General features: G+C 39.1%; 1 protein-coding gene across 1 annotated transcript in view; it reads left to right on the top strand.

The window, feature by feature from the left end:
* LOC149451551 (uncharacterized) overlaps positions 1–10,156 on the top strand; it is a 60,874-nt gene extending 50,718 nt beyond the window's left edge. The window contains exons 2-6 of the mRNA XM_089690556.1: positions 3,064–3,184; positions 6,460–6,551; positions 7,701–7,857; positions 7,951–9,032; positions 9,867–10,156. Of these exons, the coding sequence (XP_089546682.1) occupies positions 3,064–3,184; positions 6,460–6,551; positions 7,701–7,857; positions 7,951–9,032; positions 9,867–10,086 (1,672 nt within the window). The 3' untranslated portion in view covers positions 10,087–10,156. The remainder of the gene's footprint in view (positions 1–3,063; positions 3,185–6,459; positions 6,552–7,700; positions 7,858–7,950; positions 9,033–9,866) is intronic.
* Positions 10,157–17,552: the final 7,396 nt, after the last annotated feature.

The raw sequence follows: 17,552 nt of genomic DNA on the forward strand, positions 1-17,552 counted from the left end.
CAGCTCAGTTGCTACACTGGCCCCAGACAGCCCGTATCTTCCTCTGCTGAAGGATCATTCATGACGTGGTGGTGTCCTACATGATCAATCAGCATCCGCTCCCCTCACCCCGACCATTGTCTGCCCCTAGTGGAATACATACCTAGTGCTAAACTGAGCCAACACTTCACTCACTCTGTTTAGCAGTTAGCAACTAACTGCTGTACCATAAATGTTCTGCTTGCAAAGTGATCAGAGGAGATGAAAGCGGCAATCGCAGAATTGACCATTGCTTCCAATTAATGGCACATTTTGTATTTTGGCAGAAAGTTAAAAACAGCTCTAACTTCTATTTATCCCTTGTTGAATTGGTTCTAAAGTTAAAACCTTTTTTTTTACCTTAATGCATTCCCATCGTTAAGGTAAAAAACATCCCACTACTTGTTGTGCCCCTCCCCATACACCTGGCTTCTTCACCAATCCAGTGCTGTCCCGTCTGCTGTACCACTGCTCCCTCTTCCTGGTCTCACAGTAGACAATGAGAGCAATGTGAGCCATAAGCCATACCCATATCCATACCCATATTTTAACTAGAAAAAAATAGCCTTTAATATCACTTTAAATGATAAAAAGAGACGTCTAGTTTCTATTCATAAATTAATGTATAACCTAGACGATTACAGAATAAAAAGGGCAGAAAAACAAAAGTACAACTTTCCCCCATTCAGTACAGAATGATTGATGTGAAACAAAAGGTTCAAGCAGTAATGACTGGTTCCCTGCAAAGAAAAAAAAAAAAAAAGAAAAAACTGGTCACCTACCCAGGTAAATAACTGGCTTTTTAAACAGTGAACATGGAAGGCGTCACAAAGTAAAAAATAGGACTATCCAGTTCAACTTGCCAGCCTACCCCAGTCTAATAATGGCTATTGTCGGCAAGGAACATGGATAAGTATAACTTATCAAAAGAGGGGGATAAGAAAGCCAGTTCAAACTGCCAGCCAGTTAGCCAACTATCAAAAACCAAATTAACCTGTCTAAGAACATGCGTTTAAAAACAGGGGTTTAGTTAGCACACATTTGCAAATACATACGTAAGCCACAGAGCCCTGACCTTATGGATTGGTGAAAAAGGACAGAAAAAGTTTGTACAATAACGAAATGAATGTACAGCTATTATGTCCCTTCTATCTGGTATGCTGTTTATTGCAGAAGCTATTTATCCACAAAAATTAAGATACATTATACCAACCACAGAACTATATCAAGCTATAGTTCATATTTTTTATAGTTTCTGTAAATTATCTGTGATTATCTGACAAGGGGTAGTTTAGAGCTACACAGACAGTTAACAAAACAATAACCAGCCAAACCAACCCTGCAATTACAATTAGGAATAATTCTCAGATGCTCTATGATCTTTTTTATAAAATGCAAAATACCTCTTCAGCGCCCTGTGTGTTTTTGAATAGAGCAGCTTTGAAATTGGTTCTGAATATGGACTAGTAGCACTAAAGGTATATCTGGAAATATACATGAAAAAAAATTCTCTTCTATGTTACAACACAGCTAATTTTTTGTTCCTCCTTCAATAGATCCTACACGGCAGAAGTCAGCAACTCCACAAAAAAGGCTTCATCCAGCGGTAAGTAGATTTTTTAAATACTAGTGCTGGAAACAAATAAGTCTTACTTTAAATTTGATCTGTTTAAAGCCTAACTCCATGTTTAATGTACCATGGGGACAAGCTGACCCAAATGAACTTTTTCCTGCACTGCAGCAGGTGTGCTTGCTGGGCGTTCTGTGTTAACTGTACATAGCATCAGCTATAGGCGGTATACAGTGCTGTGTTCTGGAATTGGAACAAGAACTTCCCATCCCACTCATGGAACAAAATAGAGTCAATCTGAGTGCTGCTCTGTCATTCATGAGAAACTTTGTATTTTATGAATTTACAAAATTGTCTCTAATTGGCTGAGGCAAAGGGGCAGGAGGATGATTTCATGATATCCACCTCAGCTAATCACAAGAAGCTTTGTGTTCATTCATAGAATACAAAGCTTCCTGTTAATGGCTGAGCAGAGTTCAGGCCAACTCGATTTTGTTCCGGGAGTGGGAAGGGAAGTTCTCATTCCATTGACAGAACACAGAACTGTATACTGTATGTACCTGAGCCTACAAACAGGTAATATAGCCATCCAGCAAGTGCACCGGTAAGTGCAGTAAAGAGTTCATTTTGGCCAGCTTGGCCCAAACAAAATATTTAAAACTGAGATTAAACATAGTGTTAGGCTTTAATCAACAAGTTTTACCAGCAATTTTAGTGTGAAGACCACCTAAACAATGAGTTACATTTATATCCAATCCAGTACCGTAGGTCCTCCCGCTAGAAAGTGAATTTTAAATGCTGTGGTTCTAAAACATTGTCTGAAAAAAAATTGAATTGTTTTTAGCCAAATTAGTTATATTTACTTATGTGTCACCATGTCAACAAGCTGGAATGCGCATGTTACTGCAAAAAGTAGAAATGTGCACTATGCATGTTGGTGTACTGCAGCGTATTGCAGCATACCACATGTGCTATGTTACAAACATCTTTTTTTTAATACATTTTAATGTGTTAGGCAGCCCATTGAAATGAATAGGCTGCCTTAATACGATGCATGTTAATTTATGGCATAAAGTGTGTTACTGTACGCATAACTGCATGAACTCAGCCTAAAAAATGTGAGAATTGGACATGAAATTCATGGTAAAGAAACATACACATATTACCGAATTACCAATTAATGTTCAAGGCAATGCACCTCTAACACCAAAGCATTGCAGAGCACCACAATGTGGGGTAGCGTACTACCATACATTGCTGTTCTCTGTCGAAACACATGGGGCATGTCCAATTTAAGGTCTGTTCTGGTGTATTGGCTGCCTATTCAAATATATGGTCTGTTGTGACGTATATGCATTTTTGTAATGCACTTCAACCTGCAACATAATGCACATCAACACACTTGCTTTAGTGTATCTCAAAGAACTGCCTTGGTGTGAATACAGATATTAAAGATAATGCATTTCTATCTATAGGGATATAAAGCTGAAGAACATATTGATCAGTGAAGATGACCACATAAGGATTGCTGACTTCAGAGAAGCATCAGACCATGGAGAAGGTATTGCAGGGACCATAGGATATGCAGCCCCAGAGGTAAGACATGTTAGATCCACTTGGTATCCCACATGGAAGAAAAATATATTTGAAATATATTTTTTAAATATTCTTTCCAAATATATTGCCATATATTGTATTTGAAATACTACAATTTTGGCCATATTCTTTATATAAAAAAAAATAAAATACATTATATATATATATATATATATATATATATAGACTGTATATACAGTGCCTGTTGAAATGTGTTTTTATTACAAAATATATGTGAACTATTTTTGAAAATACATTTCAAATATACTGTATGTCTTTAAAAATTAAAATCTACATTTTTGGAATGCATTTTCAAATATATGTAAAAATATATGTTAAAATGACTTTTATGTTATTCTTATTTTTCCAGCCATCTCAACCACAACTATAAACAAGCCATAACTGTAACATTCAGAAAAAACAGGCTTTCTAAGAGATTTGATCACATCTATAGATCATTACCATGTTGTTTTTGTTGCCTGCTGTGATAACTTGTGTAATATGGCACCTTACAGGTCTTACCCCTCTATTCTTGACAGATCTCTTTTGGGAAGCCCTACAATAAAGCTGTGGATTGGTTTGCCTTCAGAATGACGTTGTTTGCCATTGCAACTGGTGAATCGCCCTTCTGGCTCCAGTCCTCTGCGTTGCCAAGTTTTGGATTGGATCCTCATTTGGAGGTGCTCATTAGAAAGGTATATAATTTACTTTTGTTAATTTTAGTCAACAGATACCAATACACCACTAGTGATGGGCTGAACAACCCCCTGTTCGGTTTGCGGTTGAACATTCAAACCTACTGAAAGCTTGACCGCAAACTTTGAACATGGACAATTTACTGAGCGGTATCTTACCACATCTGAGTATGCGGTAAGTTACCAGTCAGCTTCTAAAATACTGCATGAGTTATATTATTACGTCATGCGGTATTTTACGAGTGAAACATTCTTTATTGATTCAGCTGTCAGCTTTATCCAAGCCTGTAGCCTGGCAGGTCAGGAAAGGGGGGAGGACAAGCAAGTGACCCCCCTCCTGAATCATACCAGGCCACATGCCTTCAACATGGGGGGGTGCTTTAAGCTCCACTCCAAAGCACCTTGTCCCCATGATGGGGGCAAGGGCCTCTTCCCCACAATCCTGGCTGATGATTGAGGGGGTCTCCGGGTGGGGGGCCTATCGGACTCTGGAAGCCCCCTTTAACAACGGGACCCCCAGATCCCACCTCCCCATGTGTACAAATGAGAGGAGACAGTCTTTGACAAGTTCTTTAACCACTTGCCGCCCAGCCACTGTAGATATACGGCGGCAGGGCGGCACTCGCAGGCAAAACCACATTTTAAAACGTGTGTTTTGTAAACAAATAGGGGGCGCGCATGAGGCGCACCGCCGCCCTATCTGTCCCGCTGATCACTGCCGCAGATCTGAGTCGCCGGGTCACAGCCGGTCCTTAGCGGCTGTTTCCCGGCGATCGGCGGCAAACAGTGACATACAGCACAGGTGCAGTAGCTGTGCTGTCTGTCACTTCCCTGTCAGCTCGAGGATGAGCTGATCGAGAAAGAACAGTTTCTCTTTCTCGATCAGCCTTGTCCCGTTCAGTACACACCCCCGCCCCCTAGTAAAACACTCCCCTCACTCAGATCACCCTTCCCTGCAAAATAAAGTTAACCCCTTCCTCCCAATTGCCATTAGTACAGTGTCAGTGTTTTTTTTTTTGCACTGATCACTGTATTAGTGTTTTTGGGGATGTCAGTGACCCCAAGTCAGTACCCCCCAATGTCAGAATGTTCGCCGCAGTCCCGCAGTCCCTGATCGCCACCATAATTCGCTGATCGCCGCCATTATTAGTATAAAAAAAACCCTAAAAATCCCAGTATCTTTCCCGCAATTTGTAAACGCTATAACTTTCACGTAAACCAATTAATTTACACTTATTGTTTTTTTTTTTTAGCAAAGACATGTCGCAGAATGCATTTTGGCAGAAATTTATGACTAAATTTGATTTTTGCATTTTTTTTTACTGGACATGTTTTATAGCAAAAAGTCCAAAATATTGTTTTTTTCCTCAAAATTGTCAGCCTTTTTTTTTATAGCGCAAAAAATAAAAACCGCACAGGCAATCAAATACCACTGAAAGAAAGCTCAATTTGGAAAAAAAGGATGTCAGTTTTATTTATGTACCGTATTGCATGACTGCGCAATTGTCCGTTAAACTAGCGTAGCGCTGTATAGCAGAAAAATGGCGTAATTTGCAGTATCTATACCATAGTTTGTAGATGCTATAACTTTCACACAAAGCAATCAATATACACTTATTTGGATTTTTTTTACCAAAAACATGTAGCAGAATACATTTTGGCCTAAATTTATAACCATTTTTGAGTTTACTATATATTTTTTATAGCTGAAATAAAAAATATTGTTTTTCTTCAAAATTTTTGGCCTTTTTTTGTTTATAGCGTGAAAAATAAAAAGCGCACAGGTGATCAAATTACACCGAAAGCTCTATTTGTGTGAAAAAAAGGATGTAAATTTCGTTTGGGTGCAGCATTGCATGACTGCGCAATTATCAGTTGAATTAGTGCAACGCCGAGTAGCAAAAAGAGGCCTGGTCATTAAGGGGGGTAAATCCTCTGGAGCTCAAGTGGTTAATAAAAACAAAAATTAACATTTAAAAAAGTCCCCCAAAGTATATCCAACATAAACCATTATGCCTGCCACCATCGCCGACCCGAAAAAAAAATGTTCTGCTCTCAACGCTGGCTCATGTTAGGGGGAGGGATCGGATTAGGTGCTAGATTTAGGGTAACTAACGTTTTATTCTCAGTGATAATAAAGTGATTGGGAAAACCTAGAGGTTTAGATTAAAAGTTAGGAATTCCTCAAACTTAATGTTTTATTAGTGCAAAAGTCTTCAGTGTATAGGTTAATTTAAGTGCTAACAGTAGGTTAGTGTTTGGGTCATAATGAGTCTGGGTGTAAGTTTGTTGTCAGAACTGGACGCAAGGGGAAATCTTTGCAACAAGAACACAGGAAAACCCTCCACATTTTTGTAGTAGCATGTAAAAGCGTTAAAACTTCTGACAATGCTCCAATTGTGGTCTGTGCTTTCCTGTCCCAGTAAAAGCAATCCCCATTTCTTTTATGGACATCTCAGGGACAGGGAGTGAGGGCAAATGTACTGTAAGAGGTCAGTGTAAAGTCTAATAGCAAGATAGAAAATCAGAGTTACAAATGACTGAGTAGAGAGTTTATACCTTTCTTTTCTACTTTTTCAGCTCCTGATTGAAAAACCTCATCAACGTCTGAGGATGAGTGGAGATATTAGAGGTCATCCTTTCTTCAGGGACATCAACTTGGATGACCTCGAGTAACAAAGTGGCACCCCCATTCATCAAAAAAGGTAAGTGTGTAGAGTTTTGTAGGTAAGTATGTTGGTAAATATGTATGTATCTAGAAATAAAATAAGATAGATATTCTAGTAAGATAGCTAAAAAAAAAATATTAATTAAAAATAAATAGATTTAAAGATAAGATAAAATAGATGGTATACTATAACATAAGATAAGATAGAAGTTATATTGTAAGGTAAGATAAGGTAGATTAGAACAGGTAATGTATGTAATTTATGTATATAAAAATAAAATAGGAAAGGTACACTAATAAGATAGCTTTAAAAATAATTAAATAACAAACAAAAAAAAGTTTTAAAGACAAGATAAGGTAGATACGATAACTGGATAGGATAAAAGGATAAGACAGAAGTGATAAGATAGGATAGAATTTCTAGTGTAAGATACGATAAGGTAAGATAATATAAGATACGATAAATAGATGAATACATAACTTATATACAGTAAGTATAAGATAGATTGATAAGATAGAAAGTATAAGATATGTTGTAGTAAGTTATTTTTGTTTTTTGTTTTACCATCCAGAAAAAAAGGTGCGTGCTTGGCTAGCTATAAAGGAAGGTTGGAGGCCGGATATTTTTAACATCAGGAAATAGAGGAGTGTGCTTGGTCCAGCTATAAGGGGAGGTTGGAGGCCATATGTTTTCTTTTTTACCATCTAGAAATTATTTCCTTGTATTGGAAAAGTAAGTGTAGTCAGTGTCGTCCCTGGGTGGGTGCGGGAGGTGCGAACTGGGTGACACCAATCGCACTGGGTGACATGGTGTTACTGACACCAACATTAAAAAATTAGCAGAAATTATATTTGGTCCCTCTCCACAAGCTTTTGCAAGGCAGTGGCACCAAATTCGTTTCAAACAAATAATAAGCGAATTTGCCGCTGCCGGGATTAAGGAGCAGGAAGGAACTAGCAGTTTCGAACTACACATGTAATAGGAGTCGGAGCCTTGGAGGCTCGGAGTCGGAGCCAATCAGCTTCACTGAAGCCAGAATTTTCGTCCTCGAACAAGCACGTGCGACGTGACGTGACCACTGGTATTATTGTGTGGTGACAGTGGTGTGTTTTTTCATTTATTTACAAATTTATTAATATGTTTTTTTGTCAGGAGATCGGATGATGGCCGCCAGGCTGGCCAGGGTACATCAACAGACACTGCTCCCCAGTCTACAATTGATAAAACTGCTTTATCTGATGACAGCTTACATTCTGCAAAAGAGAAAATAGTGGAGGAAATGGAAGAAACAGAAGAACAAAGACAAGAAGTACAAGTGGACGAATTTGAAGTGAATACTGAAAGTAGCCCTACCCATAATAATGGAAGTGTATTGGTGAGTGAAGATAAGGAGAAAAAATAGAACATCTTATTTGACGTATCTTTCTGGGATATACCAAATCCAGATCATTTCAGAATTGCAGTCATCAAAAGAGGAAGTGCTTGTTTTCAGAACAAAGATAGGCCTTTCAGTGTTGTGACAAGGCAAGATGCAAAAGCAAAAGGAGATGTGTGCCAGCTATCAAAAGAATGGTTCTATAAGATGATGCCAAATGGCGAGAAAATATTGCGGTCGTGGATGGTTTATTCACTCGATAGCGAAAAATTATACTGCTTTTGCTGTCGAATCTTTGCTGCTCATATTACAGACACAACATCCAAGTTTGTAACAGGGTTTCACATGTGGTGGAAAGTGAGCCCAAAAGTGCATAAGCACGAGGCATCTGAAGAGCACCTATGTTCCCCTGAGAAATGGAAAACATTGACAGCAGGACTAAAATCGCACAAAACAATCAATGCCAAAAATATTGCCTTGATGGACATGGGGAAGAAAAAGTGGAGAGATATTTTGCACAGGTTGATTGATATCATATTATTTCTTGCCAAGCAAAATCTGGCACTCTGTGGCCACAGGGAAGATGAACTTTCATTGAATAAAGGAAACTTTCTTGAGATGGTTGATTTGCTTTCTAAATATGATCCAGTATTGTACGAGCACCTAATGAGATTAAAGCAAAGCGCACTTAAAGCAACAGCGACTGTATCTTATCTTGCACCAAGAACTCCGAATGAGGTTATAAGTGTCCTGGCAAATCATGTGAAGGAGATGCTTGTCATGGATATAAAGTCTGCAAAGTATTTTGGAATAATGATCGACAGCACACCTGACATATCGCACACTGACCAGATGTCTAAGGTAATCAGGTATGTGAAAATCCACAATGGAAAAGTTGAAGTGAAAGAAGCATTTTTAGGATTTATCCCTCCAAAGGGACAAAAGGCTGATGACCTCAGTTCTCACATTCTTAAAAATCTGGAAAGTGATGGGCTTGACATAATGATGTGTCGAGCTCAATGTTATGATAATGCTGCCACAATGTGTGGAATCTATGGTGGTGTACAAACCCTTCTGAGAAAAAGGAACAAGAAAGCCATTTTTAATGGGTGCATGGACCATTCGCTTAACTTGTGTGGTCAACACTCTTTTGCTAAAATGCCTCATGTGCAACATTTTTTGGTACTCTTGAGTGAAATTTTTTTTCTTCTTTGCTGCTTCTACTCATCGATGGGATGTTTTCATTGAACAATCTGGAATGTCATTGAAAAGACTATCAATAATACGCTGGAGTGCTCACCATGCTGCTGTTAAACCAGTGAAATATAAGTTTGATGAATGTGTGGCCGCGATTGAAGCTCTATGTGATCCTCGTGAAAATTTAGACACAAGAGGTATAGCACAAGGTCTTCTGTCTGCTGTCTGTGGTTTTAAGTGCTAAGACTTTTTCAGCACGAGAAGCGCAGTCACTTAGTCCAGCACGCAATTGAACAGGCACTTTTAAAATCTGACCAATATGGAATTTCAGTAGAGAGAAGATTACGATTCAGGATGAAAATGGAAGGGGAGAAATTAAGAGATGCTGGACTCACACTGCAAGAAGAAAATAAGAGGGCGATGCTTGCGTGTACTGATCATTTTCATTCTAAACTCTAGACAAGATCAAAGGCCATTAAGGAAGTAGAAAATATGTTTAAAGCTGTTCAAGTCAAAAGTCTATTGTCGGCATCTGAAGAAGAGTTGCGGGTGTCCATTTGCAAAATTGACTACTTTCTATGATGAGTTATCCAAAGGTGAGCTGTTGATTGAAATACCAAGGCTGCGAAGGCACCTTAAAAGCAGCAGATATTGACCTCGAAGAAACCAAAAACTGGTCAGTATGACGTTTTGACATTCATAGTTGACTGGGACTTTTTAGAGTCTCTTCCAATCCTCTCCCTTAGCCTACAATTATTTCTTACAATCTGTATGTCTGTAGCTTCATGTGAGAGGAGCTTTTCAAAACTGAAACTCATAAAGAACTATTTGCGATCTACCATGGGACAGTCGAGGCTTTCTGATCTTGCGATATTGTCAGTTGAAAGTCATATGGTGAAGGATGTTGATTTTGATGAAGTGATTGACAAGTTTGCAGCTTTGAAGACCAGAAAAGGAAAGTTTTAAATGGTAAGTTTAATGTTAAAATAAAAAATAATATAGCTTTATTGCAGTTCTTAAACAGTTAGGAAGGATGTTAGGATGGGTTAACTGATTTTGCAAGTTGCAACTAGCGGTCCGAGACTCCGGGGTGTGCGATCAGGGAAACAGGGAGGGGAAGAGTCCAGCCAGGCTGTGTGTGCACGACAGGGACTGCCCACCTCTGGGGGGGTGACACCAATTGTTACCGCACCGGGTGACACCAACCCTAGGGACTCCCCTGAGTGTAGTGCTGCTTCTTTTTTCAGATATGTATTTTGCTGTTTTGACCTTATAGTTTGTTGTAGGTTAAAAAAAAAAGTAAAAAAAAATAGATTTATAGATAGGATGACTAAATTACCTAATATAAGTTAGATAAGATATTGTAAGATAAGAGATATTACATAGAGGAGGTTAAGATAAGAAAATATCTATTTTCGTTTATATCACTTAGCCTTCTGTCTAATGCATCCAAATGTACTAAAGATAAAAAAGGATATAGAGCTAAGATATATATTATTAGAAAACAGATATATGTTTGAGAATTCATATTTGTATGTCTTTGTTGTTTGTTGTATCATCTGAAAAATAAAGTCTTGAAAATCTGTGCTGGCCGTCTATAAGGGGAGGTTGGAGGCTGGATTTCTTTTTGGTTCTATCATCTGGAAACAAAGGTGTGTGTTTGGCCAGCTATAAGGGAAGGTTGGAGGCCAGATTTTTTTTTGTTTTATCAAGTCAAAATAAAGGAGTGTGTTTGGCTGGCTATAGGGGAAGGTTGGAGGCTGGATTTTTGTTTTTTTTGTTTTATCATCTGAAAATAAAGGAGTGTGCTTGGCCGGCTATAAGAAGAGGTTAGAGGCATTTTTGTTTTATCATCCTGAAATAAAGGAATGTGCTTGGCTGGCTATGTGGGGAGGTTGGAGGCTAGATTTTTTTTTCTTATCATCTGGGAATAAAGGAGTATGCTTGCTTAGCTATAAGGGGAGGTTGGAGGGCAGATTGTTTCTTTTTTGCCATCTAGAAATAATCTCCTTTTTTTGGAAAGGTAAGTGTGGTGCCACTTCTTCTTTCAAGTATGTATTTTGCTGTTTTGACCCTATAATTGTTGTAGGTTAAAACAAAGTAAAATAAGTTAAAAATAACACAAAAATAAAAAGATAGATTTAAAGATAGGATGACCAAAATACCTTATATAAGATAGATGGATAAGATAATTATATTAGAAGATAAGATGTTGTAAGATAAGAGATATTACATACATAAGGTTAAAGATAAGAAAATATCTATTCTGGTTTATATCACTTAGCCTTCTGTCTAATGCACCTAAACGTATTTAAGATAATAAAGGATATAGAGCTAAGATATACACTGTTCAAAAAAATTAAAGGAACACTTTTTAATCAGAGTATAGCATCAAGTCAATTAAACTCCTGGGATATTGATGTGGTCAATTAAATAGCAGAGGGGGTTGTTAATCAGTTTCAGCTGCTTTGGTGTTAATGAAATTAACAACAGGTGCACTAGATGGGCAACAATGAGACGACCCCCAAAACAGGAATGGGTTTATAGGTGGAGGCCACTGACATTTTTTTCCCTACTCATCTTTTCTGGTTGTTTTTTACTAGTTTTGCATTTGGATAGGGTCAGTGTCACTACTGGTAGTATGAGGCGATACCTGGATCCTACAGAGGCTGCACAGGCAGTCCAACTCCTATAGGATGGCACATCATTATGTGCGATTGCCAGAAGGTTTGCTGTGTCTTCCAGCACAGTCTCAAGAGCATGGAGGAGATTCCAGGAGACAGGCAGTTACTCTATGAAAGCTGGACAGGGCCGTAGAAGGTCCTTAACCCATCAGCAGGACCGGTATCTGCTCCTTTGTGCAAGGAGGAACAGGATACCACCACCAGAGCCCTACAAAACGACCTCCAGCAGGCCACTGGCCTGAGTGCCTGATATCCTCTAGTGGGCCCTGAGCTCATTGCCTGGCACCATAGAGCTCAATTGGCATTTGACATTGAACACCAGAATTGACAGGTCCCCTACTGGCACCCTGTGCTTTTCACAGATGAGAGCAGGTTCACCCTGCGCACATGTGACAGATGTGAAAGGGTCTGGAGAAGCCATGGACAACATTTATGCTGCCTGTAACATCATTCAGCATGACCGTTTTGGTGGTGGGTCAGTGAAGGTCTGGGGAGGCATATCCATGGAGGGATGCACAGACCTCTACAGGCTAGACAATGGCACCCTGATTGCCATTAGGTATCGGGATGAAATTCTTGGACCCATTGTCAGACCCTATGCTGGTGCAGTGGGCCATGGGTTCCTCCTGGTGCATGACAATGCCTAGCCTCATGTGGCAAGAGTATGCAGGCAGTTCCTGGAGGATGAAGGAACTGATAGCATTGAATGGCCCCCATGCTCGCCTGACTTAAATCCAATAGAACACCTCTGGGATATCATGTTTTGGTCCATCCAATGCCGCCAGGTTGCACCTCAGACTGTCCAGGAGCTCAGTGATGCCCTGGTCCAAATCTTGGAGGAAATACCCCAGAACACCATCTATCATCTCATTAGGAGCATGCCCCGACATTGTCATGTCTTTGAATTCAGTCCTTTGTAGGTTGATCATTTAATTTCCATCAAACAATGGGGCATCCTTACGTTCCTAACATATTATCCAGTCCATATCAGTATAAATATCCAGCATGATATTTTTCCCTACTGAGATTTGGCGTGTTTTCAAAGCGTTTATTTAATGTTTTTGAACACTGCATAATATTATAAAACAGATATGTTTGACAATTCATATTTGTATTACTTTTTTTTTGATTTATCATCTGAAAAATAAAATCTTGAAAATCTGTGTTTGGCTGGCTATAAGGGGAGGTTGAAGGCTGGATGTTTTTTTTTTGTTTTATCATCTGGAAATAAAGGTGCGTTTTTGGCCTGCCATAGGGGAGGTCAGAGGCATTTTTTTTTATCATCTGGAAATAAAGGAGTGTGCTTGGCTAGCTTAAAGTGGAGGTTGGAGGGTGGATTTTTCTGTTGTTTTATTAAACTGGAAATAAAGGTGCATTTTTATCTGGCTATAAGGGGACATCAGAGACAGTTTTTTTTGTTTCATCATCTGGAAATAAAGGTGTGCTTGGCCGGTTATAAGAGGAGGTTGGGGCTAAGAAAAGGTTGGAGGACCGATTCTTTTTTTTTTATCATCTGGAAATAAAGGAATGTGCTTGGCCGACTATAAGGGGAGGTTGTAGGCCAGATTTTTTCTTTTTTACCATCTAGAAATAATTTCATTTTATTGGAAAGATAAATGTGCTGCTTCTTCTTTCAGATATGTATTTTGCTGTCCTGACCCTATTGTTTATGGTAGGTTAAAAAACAAAGTAAAAATAAGTTTAACATAAATAAATAAATATATTAGAAGATAAAATATTGTAAGATAAGAGATATTACATAGAGAAGGTGAAAGATAAGAAAATCTCTGTTCTGGTTTATATCTCTAAGCCTTCTGTCTAATGCATCTAAATGTATTTAAGATAAAAAAAAAGGATATAGGGCTAAGATATATACACTGCCCAAAAAAATTAAAGAAACATTTTAAGAGAAGGTGGGAGGCCAGATGTTTTTTTTTTTTTCTGTCAACTGGAAATAAAGGTGTGTTTTTGGCCAACTATAAGTGGCGGTCAGAGGCTTTTTTTTCTGTTTTATCAACTGGAAATAACAGAGTGTGCTTGGCTAGCTGTAAGGGGAGGTTGGAGGGCAGATTTTGTTTTGTTGTTTTATCATGTGGAAATAAAGGTGTGCTTGGCCGTATATAAGGGGAGGTTGGGCGCTGGATTTGTTTTTTTTATCATCTGGAAATAAAGGAGTGTGTTTGGCCGGCTTAAAGGGGAGGTTGGAGACCTGGATTTTTTTTTACTATCTGGAAGGAGAGTGTGTTTGACTGGCTTTAAAGTGAGGTTGGAGGCCAGATTTTTTTTCTTTTTGAAAATATAAATGTAGTGCTGCTTCTTTTAACAGGTGTTTCCTTTTGCTATAATGGGAGGTTCACTTGCAAAAATTCCTAATCTGAAAAGGTGTTTTACTCACTTAATATCACGGTCATGTGATGTTTCTGGTCTTGCATCTTCTCTCCTCTATTTACGTAATTTTGCATTTCCGGGTAGGGGGTGTGCGCCCTACCCACACCACCATTCGTGGCCGCAGATGTCAATCACAGTGTAATTACCCGCTGGTGCCCGGTGATTACTGAGCATCTCCAATGGGGAGGAAGATTGTTTTGTTTACAATATTCCTCCCTGTCAGCTCAGGAACCCTTCTCAGGATGGCTGTGCACAGTACAGCCATCCCAAGCAGTGTGCTTACAGTGAAGAACACCCCCCAGTAGAACACTCCCAGCACACAGTTAACCCTTTGATATCCCCTCACATTAACCCCTTCCTTCCTAGTGCCATTAGTACAGTATCAGTGCTTTTAGTTAGCACTGCTCACTGTATTGGTGTCACTGGGGTGTCAGTGACACCAAGTCAGTCCCCCCCCATGTCAGAATGTCCACCACAGTCCAGCAGTCCTGCTAAAAGTCTCTGATTGCCGCCATTATTAGTAGAAAAATCCCATTATCTATACCACCATATGTAAGCGCTATAACTTCCACGTAAACAATTCATTTACACGTATTGGGATTTTAGTTAGCAAAGACATGGAGCAGAATACATTTTGGCCTAAATTTATGACAAAATTAGATAAATATTATATTTTAAATTTTTTTTACTGGACATGTTTAATAGCAAAAAATATTGTTATTGTTCTCAAAATTGTCGGACTTTTTTTTATAGCGCAAAAATAAAAAACCACAGAGGTGATCAAATACCACCAAAAGAAAGCTCTATTTGTGGGAAAAAAAGGAAATACATTTCATTTGGGTACAGCATTGCATGACCGCGCAGTTGTCAGTTAAAGTAACACAGCGCCATATCACAAAAAATGGCCTGTTCAGAAAGGGGGGTAAATCCTCTGGAGGGCAAGTGGTTAAAGGTGAACCAGGGGCGGACAGACCATTCCAGCACTCTGGCACTGCCCGAGGGCCCGGGGTCAGTAGGGGGCCCCATGAAATGCCCCTGGTACCTTTTATAGGCTTTTTTGAGTGTGCTTTGAATGTGGGCGAGGACACAGGGGCCCCAATAGGGATTGCTCGGGGGCCCCATGAGTTGTCAGTCCGCCCCTGAGGTGAACTCCGAAAAACGAAAAGCCCTTCCTTGCAGAAGGACTTTTTAATTTTCTGTCGTTAAGCTTTAAGTCAGTCTTAGCCGTATCTTTTATATACCTTTTTGCTCTCTAGAAAACAAACAGGCAGCTATTGAATGGTTAGGTAAGTAAGGTAAAATTTGAATGTGAACCTTTGAATCAACTTTAGATCTAAATTTAAATGGTGGTGCTGTTATGAACCAGCTGCTTAAGCTGTTCCTCCAGATATATTTTAGTTTATTTACATCTCACAATAGGTCACCTATGATGTCATTTCAGAAAGGCTTCATAAAAATATACATGTAAATGCAAGTGATTAATTCACTGAGGTTTGATGTTTGCATATTTGCACAGTACTACTTCTGATAGATGTTACATATACTAGTCCTGACCTATTTTTCATATAATTTCAAACAAAAGTAGCAGGCAATCTACATCTGAATAGCTATGGAGTTGAATTGCTGATTTCAGGAAAGATGATGTTAGTGTTTTTATGCAGTTTGTAAGGTGACTCTCTAGCTAGCATAACAATGCTTCTCTCATGTACATTATGTCTCAGGAAATATTACTGTATAAATGAATTCATTTGGTCCTTTAGCTGCTTATTTACTATGAATCCTAATGCATGAATGCAAAAAATGCTGGTAAGCTGTTTAAATGCTTAGCGACCTCCTCACTTATAAAAAGCTCTATAGGGAGCGCTGTATAACACAACCCATATATATAAGTAAAGTGCTAAGTGCATGTGAAACAATAAAAATTCATAAACTCAAATATACAATATATAGGTCTCTATGTGTATATATAACTAATATAATGATGTCCATACATTACTATAATAGACCAAACTGTGAAAGTCTGTGAGCCACAATATTGCTTGGTGTTATGTCAACTTCACCATCAAGTGTCCGTGTATCACCCAGTGGTATAGTAGTACTAAATACCTCACCAAACAGACATGACTTCTTTAATTAACCCCTTCACGCCTAAGGGTAAAACAAATCTTATAGCCTATGTAAAGTTTCACAACTTTGACATGTGTTAGTAAAACTATATCATCATAAATGCTTTGTACATCCAGGTGAATTATACCTGATTTTTTTTCATTATCAAAAGAAAACTGGCCCAAAATAGTAAAACATTTTTTTTTTAATTTAGCTGTGTGGTTCTTGTTACTACCATAACCTACCACCAAAGAACAACCCAAAATAAATTTTCCAGCTCTTGACAATCGCAGAGATACAATATACAGTCAGGTCCATAAATATTGGGACATCGACACAATTCTAACATTGTTGGCTCTATACACCACCACAATGGATTTGAAATGAAAAGAACAAGATGTGCTTTAACTGCAGACTGTCAGCTTTAATTTGAGGGTATTTACATCCAAATCAGGTGAACGGTGTAGGAATTACAACAGTTTGCATATGTGCCTCCCACTTGTTAAGGGACCAAAAGTAATGGAACAATTGGCTTCTCAGCTGTTCCATGGCCAGGTGTGCGTTATTCCCTCATTATCCCAATTACAATAAGCAGATAAAAGGTCCAGAGTTCATTTCAAGTGTGCTATTTGCATTTGGAATCTGTTGCTGTCTACTCTCAAGATGAGATCCAAAGAGCTGTCACTGTCACTATCTGAGGGTATTTACATCCAAATCAGGTGAACGGTGTAGGAATTACAACAGTTTGCATATGTGCCTTTCACTTGTTGGGTCTATTAGACTCTAGGGGGTTTATTTACTAAAGCTGGAGAGTTCAAAATCAGACTCCCTTCTGCATAGAAACCAATCAGCTTCCAGGTTTCATTGCCAAAGCTGAGGTTAGAAGCTGATTGGTTTCTATGCAGAAGGGAGTCTGATTTTGGACTCTCCAGCTTTAGTAAATAAACCCCTAGATGTCTCCACTCTACTCCACTGCTGATGGAACACAGACCACATTCCATCAGCTGCTTCTCCAGCACTGATCCTGGACAATGACAGCTCCAGTCCAGGAAATGATGCCATACATGTCATTTCCAAGTCTGTGTACAGGAGAGAGGCTAAGGGGACTAAGGTCCACTGAGCTCCCAGCACCCTTCCTAGTGACACCAGTCATGACAGCACCAGGCCCGCAGGTGGGACAACAGAGCCTGGTAAACATGGTGAGGGGGTCGAGCAGGGGATGGGACAGCACATTGCAGCGGTGGTTGTGGAAGT

This window comes from Staurois parvus, unplaced genomic scaffold (genome assembly GCF_062004578.1).
Source record: "Staurois parvus isolate SC_StPar_1 unplaced genomic scaffold, SC_StPar_1.0 ptg000533l, whole genome shotgun sequence".
Classification (NCBI taxonomy): Eukaryota; Metazoa; Chordata; class Amphibia; order Anura; family Ranidae; genus Staurois; species Staurois parvus.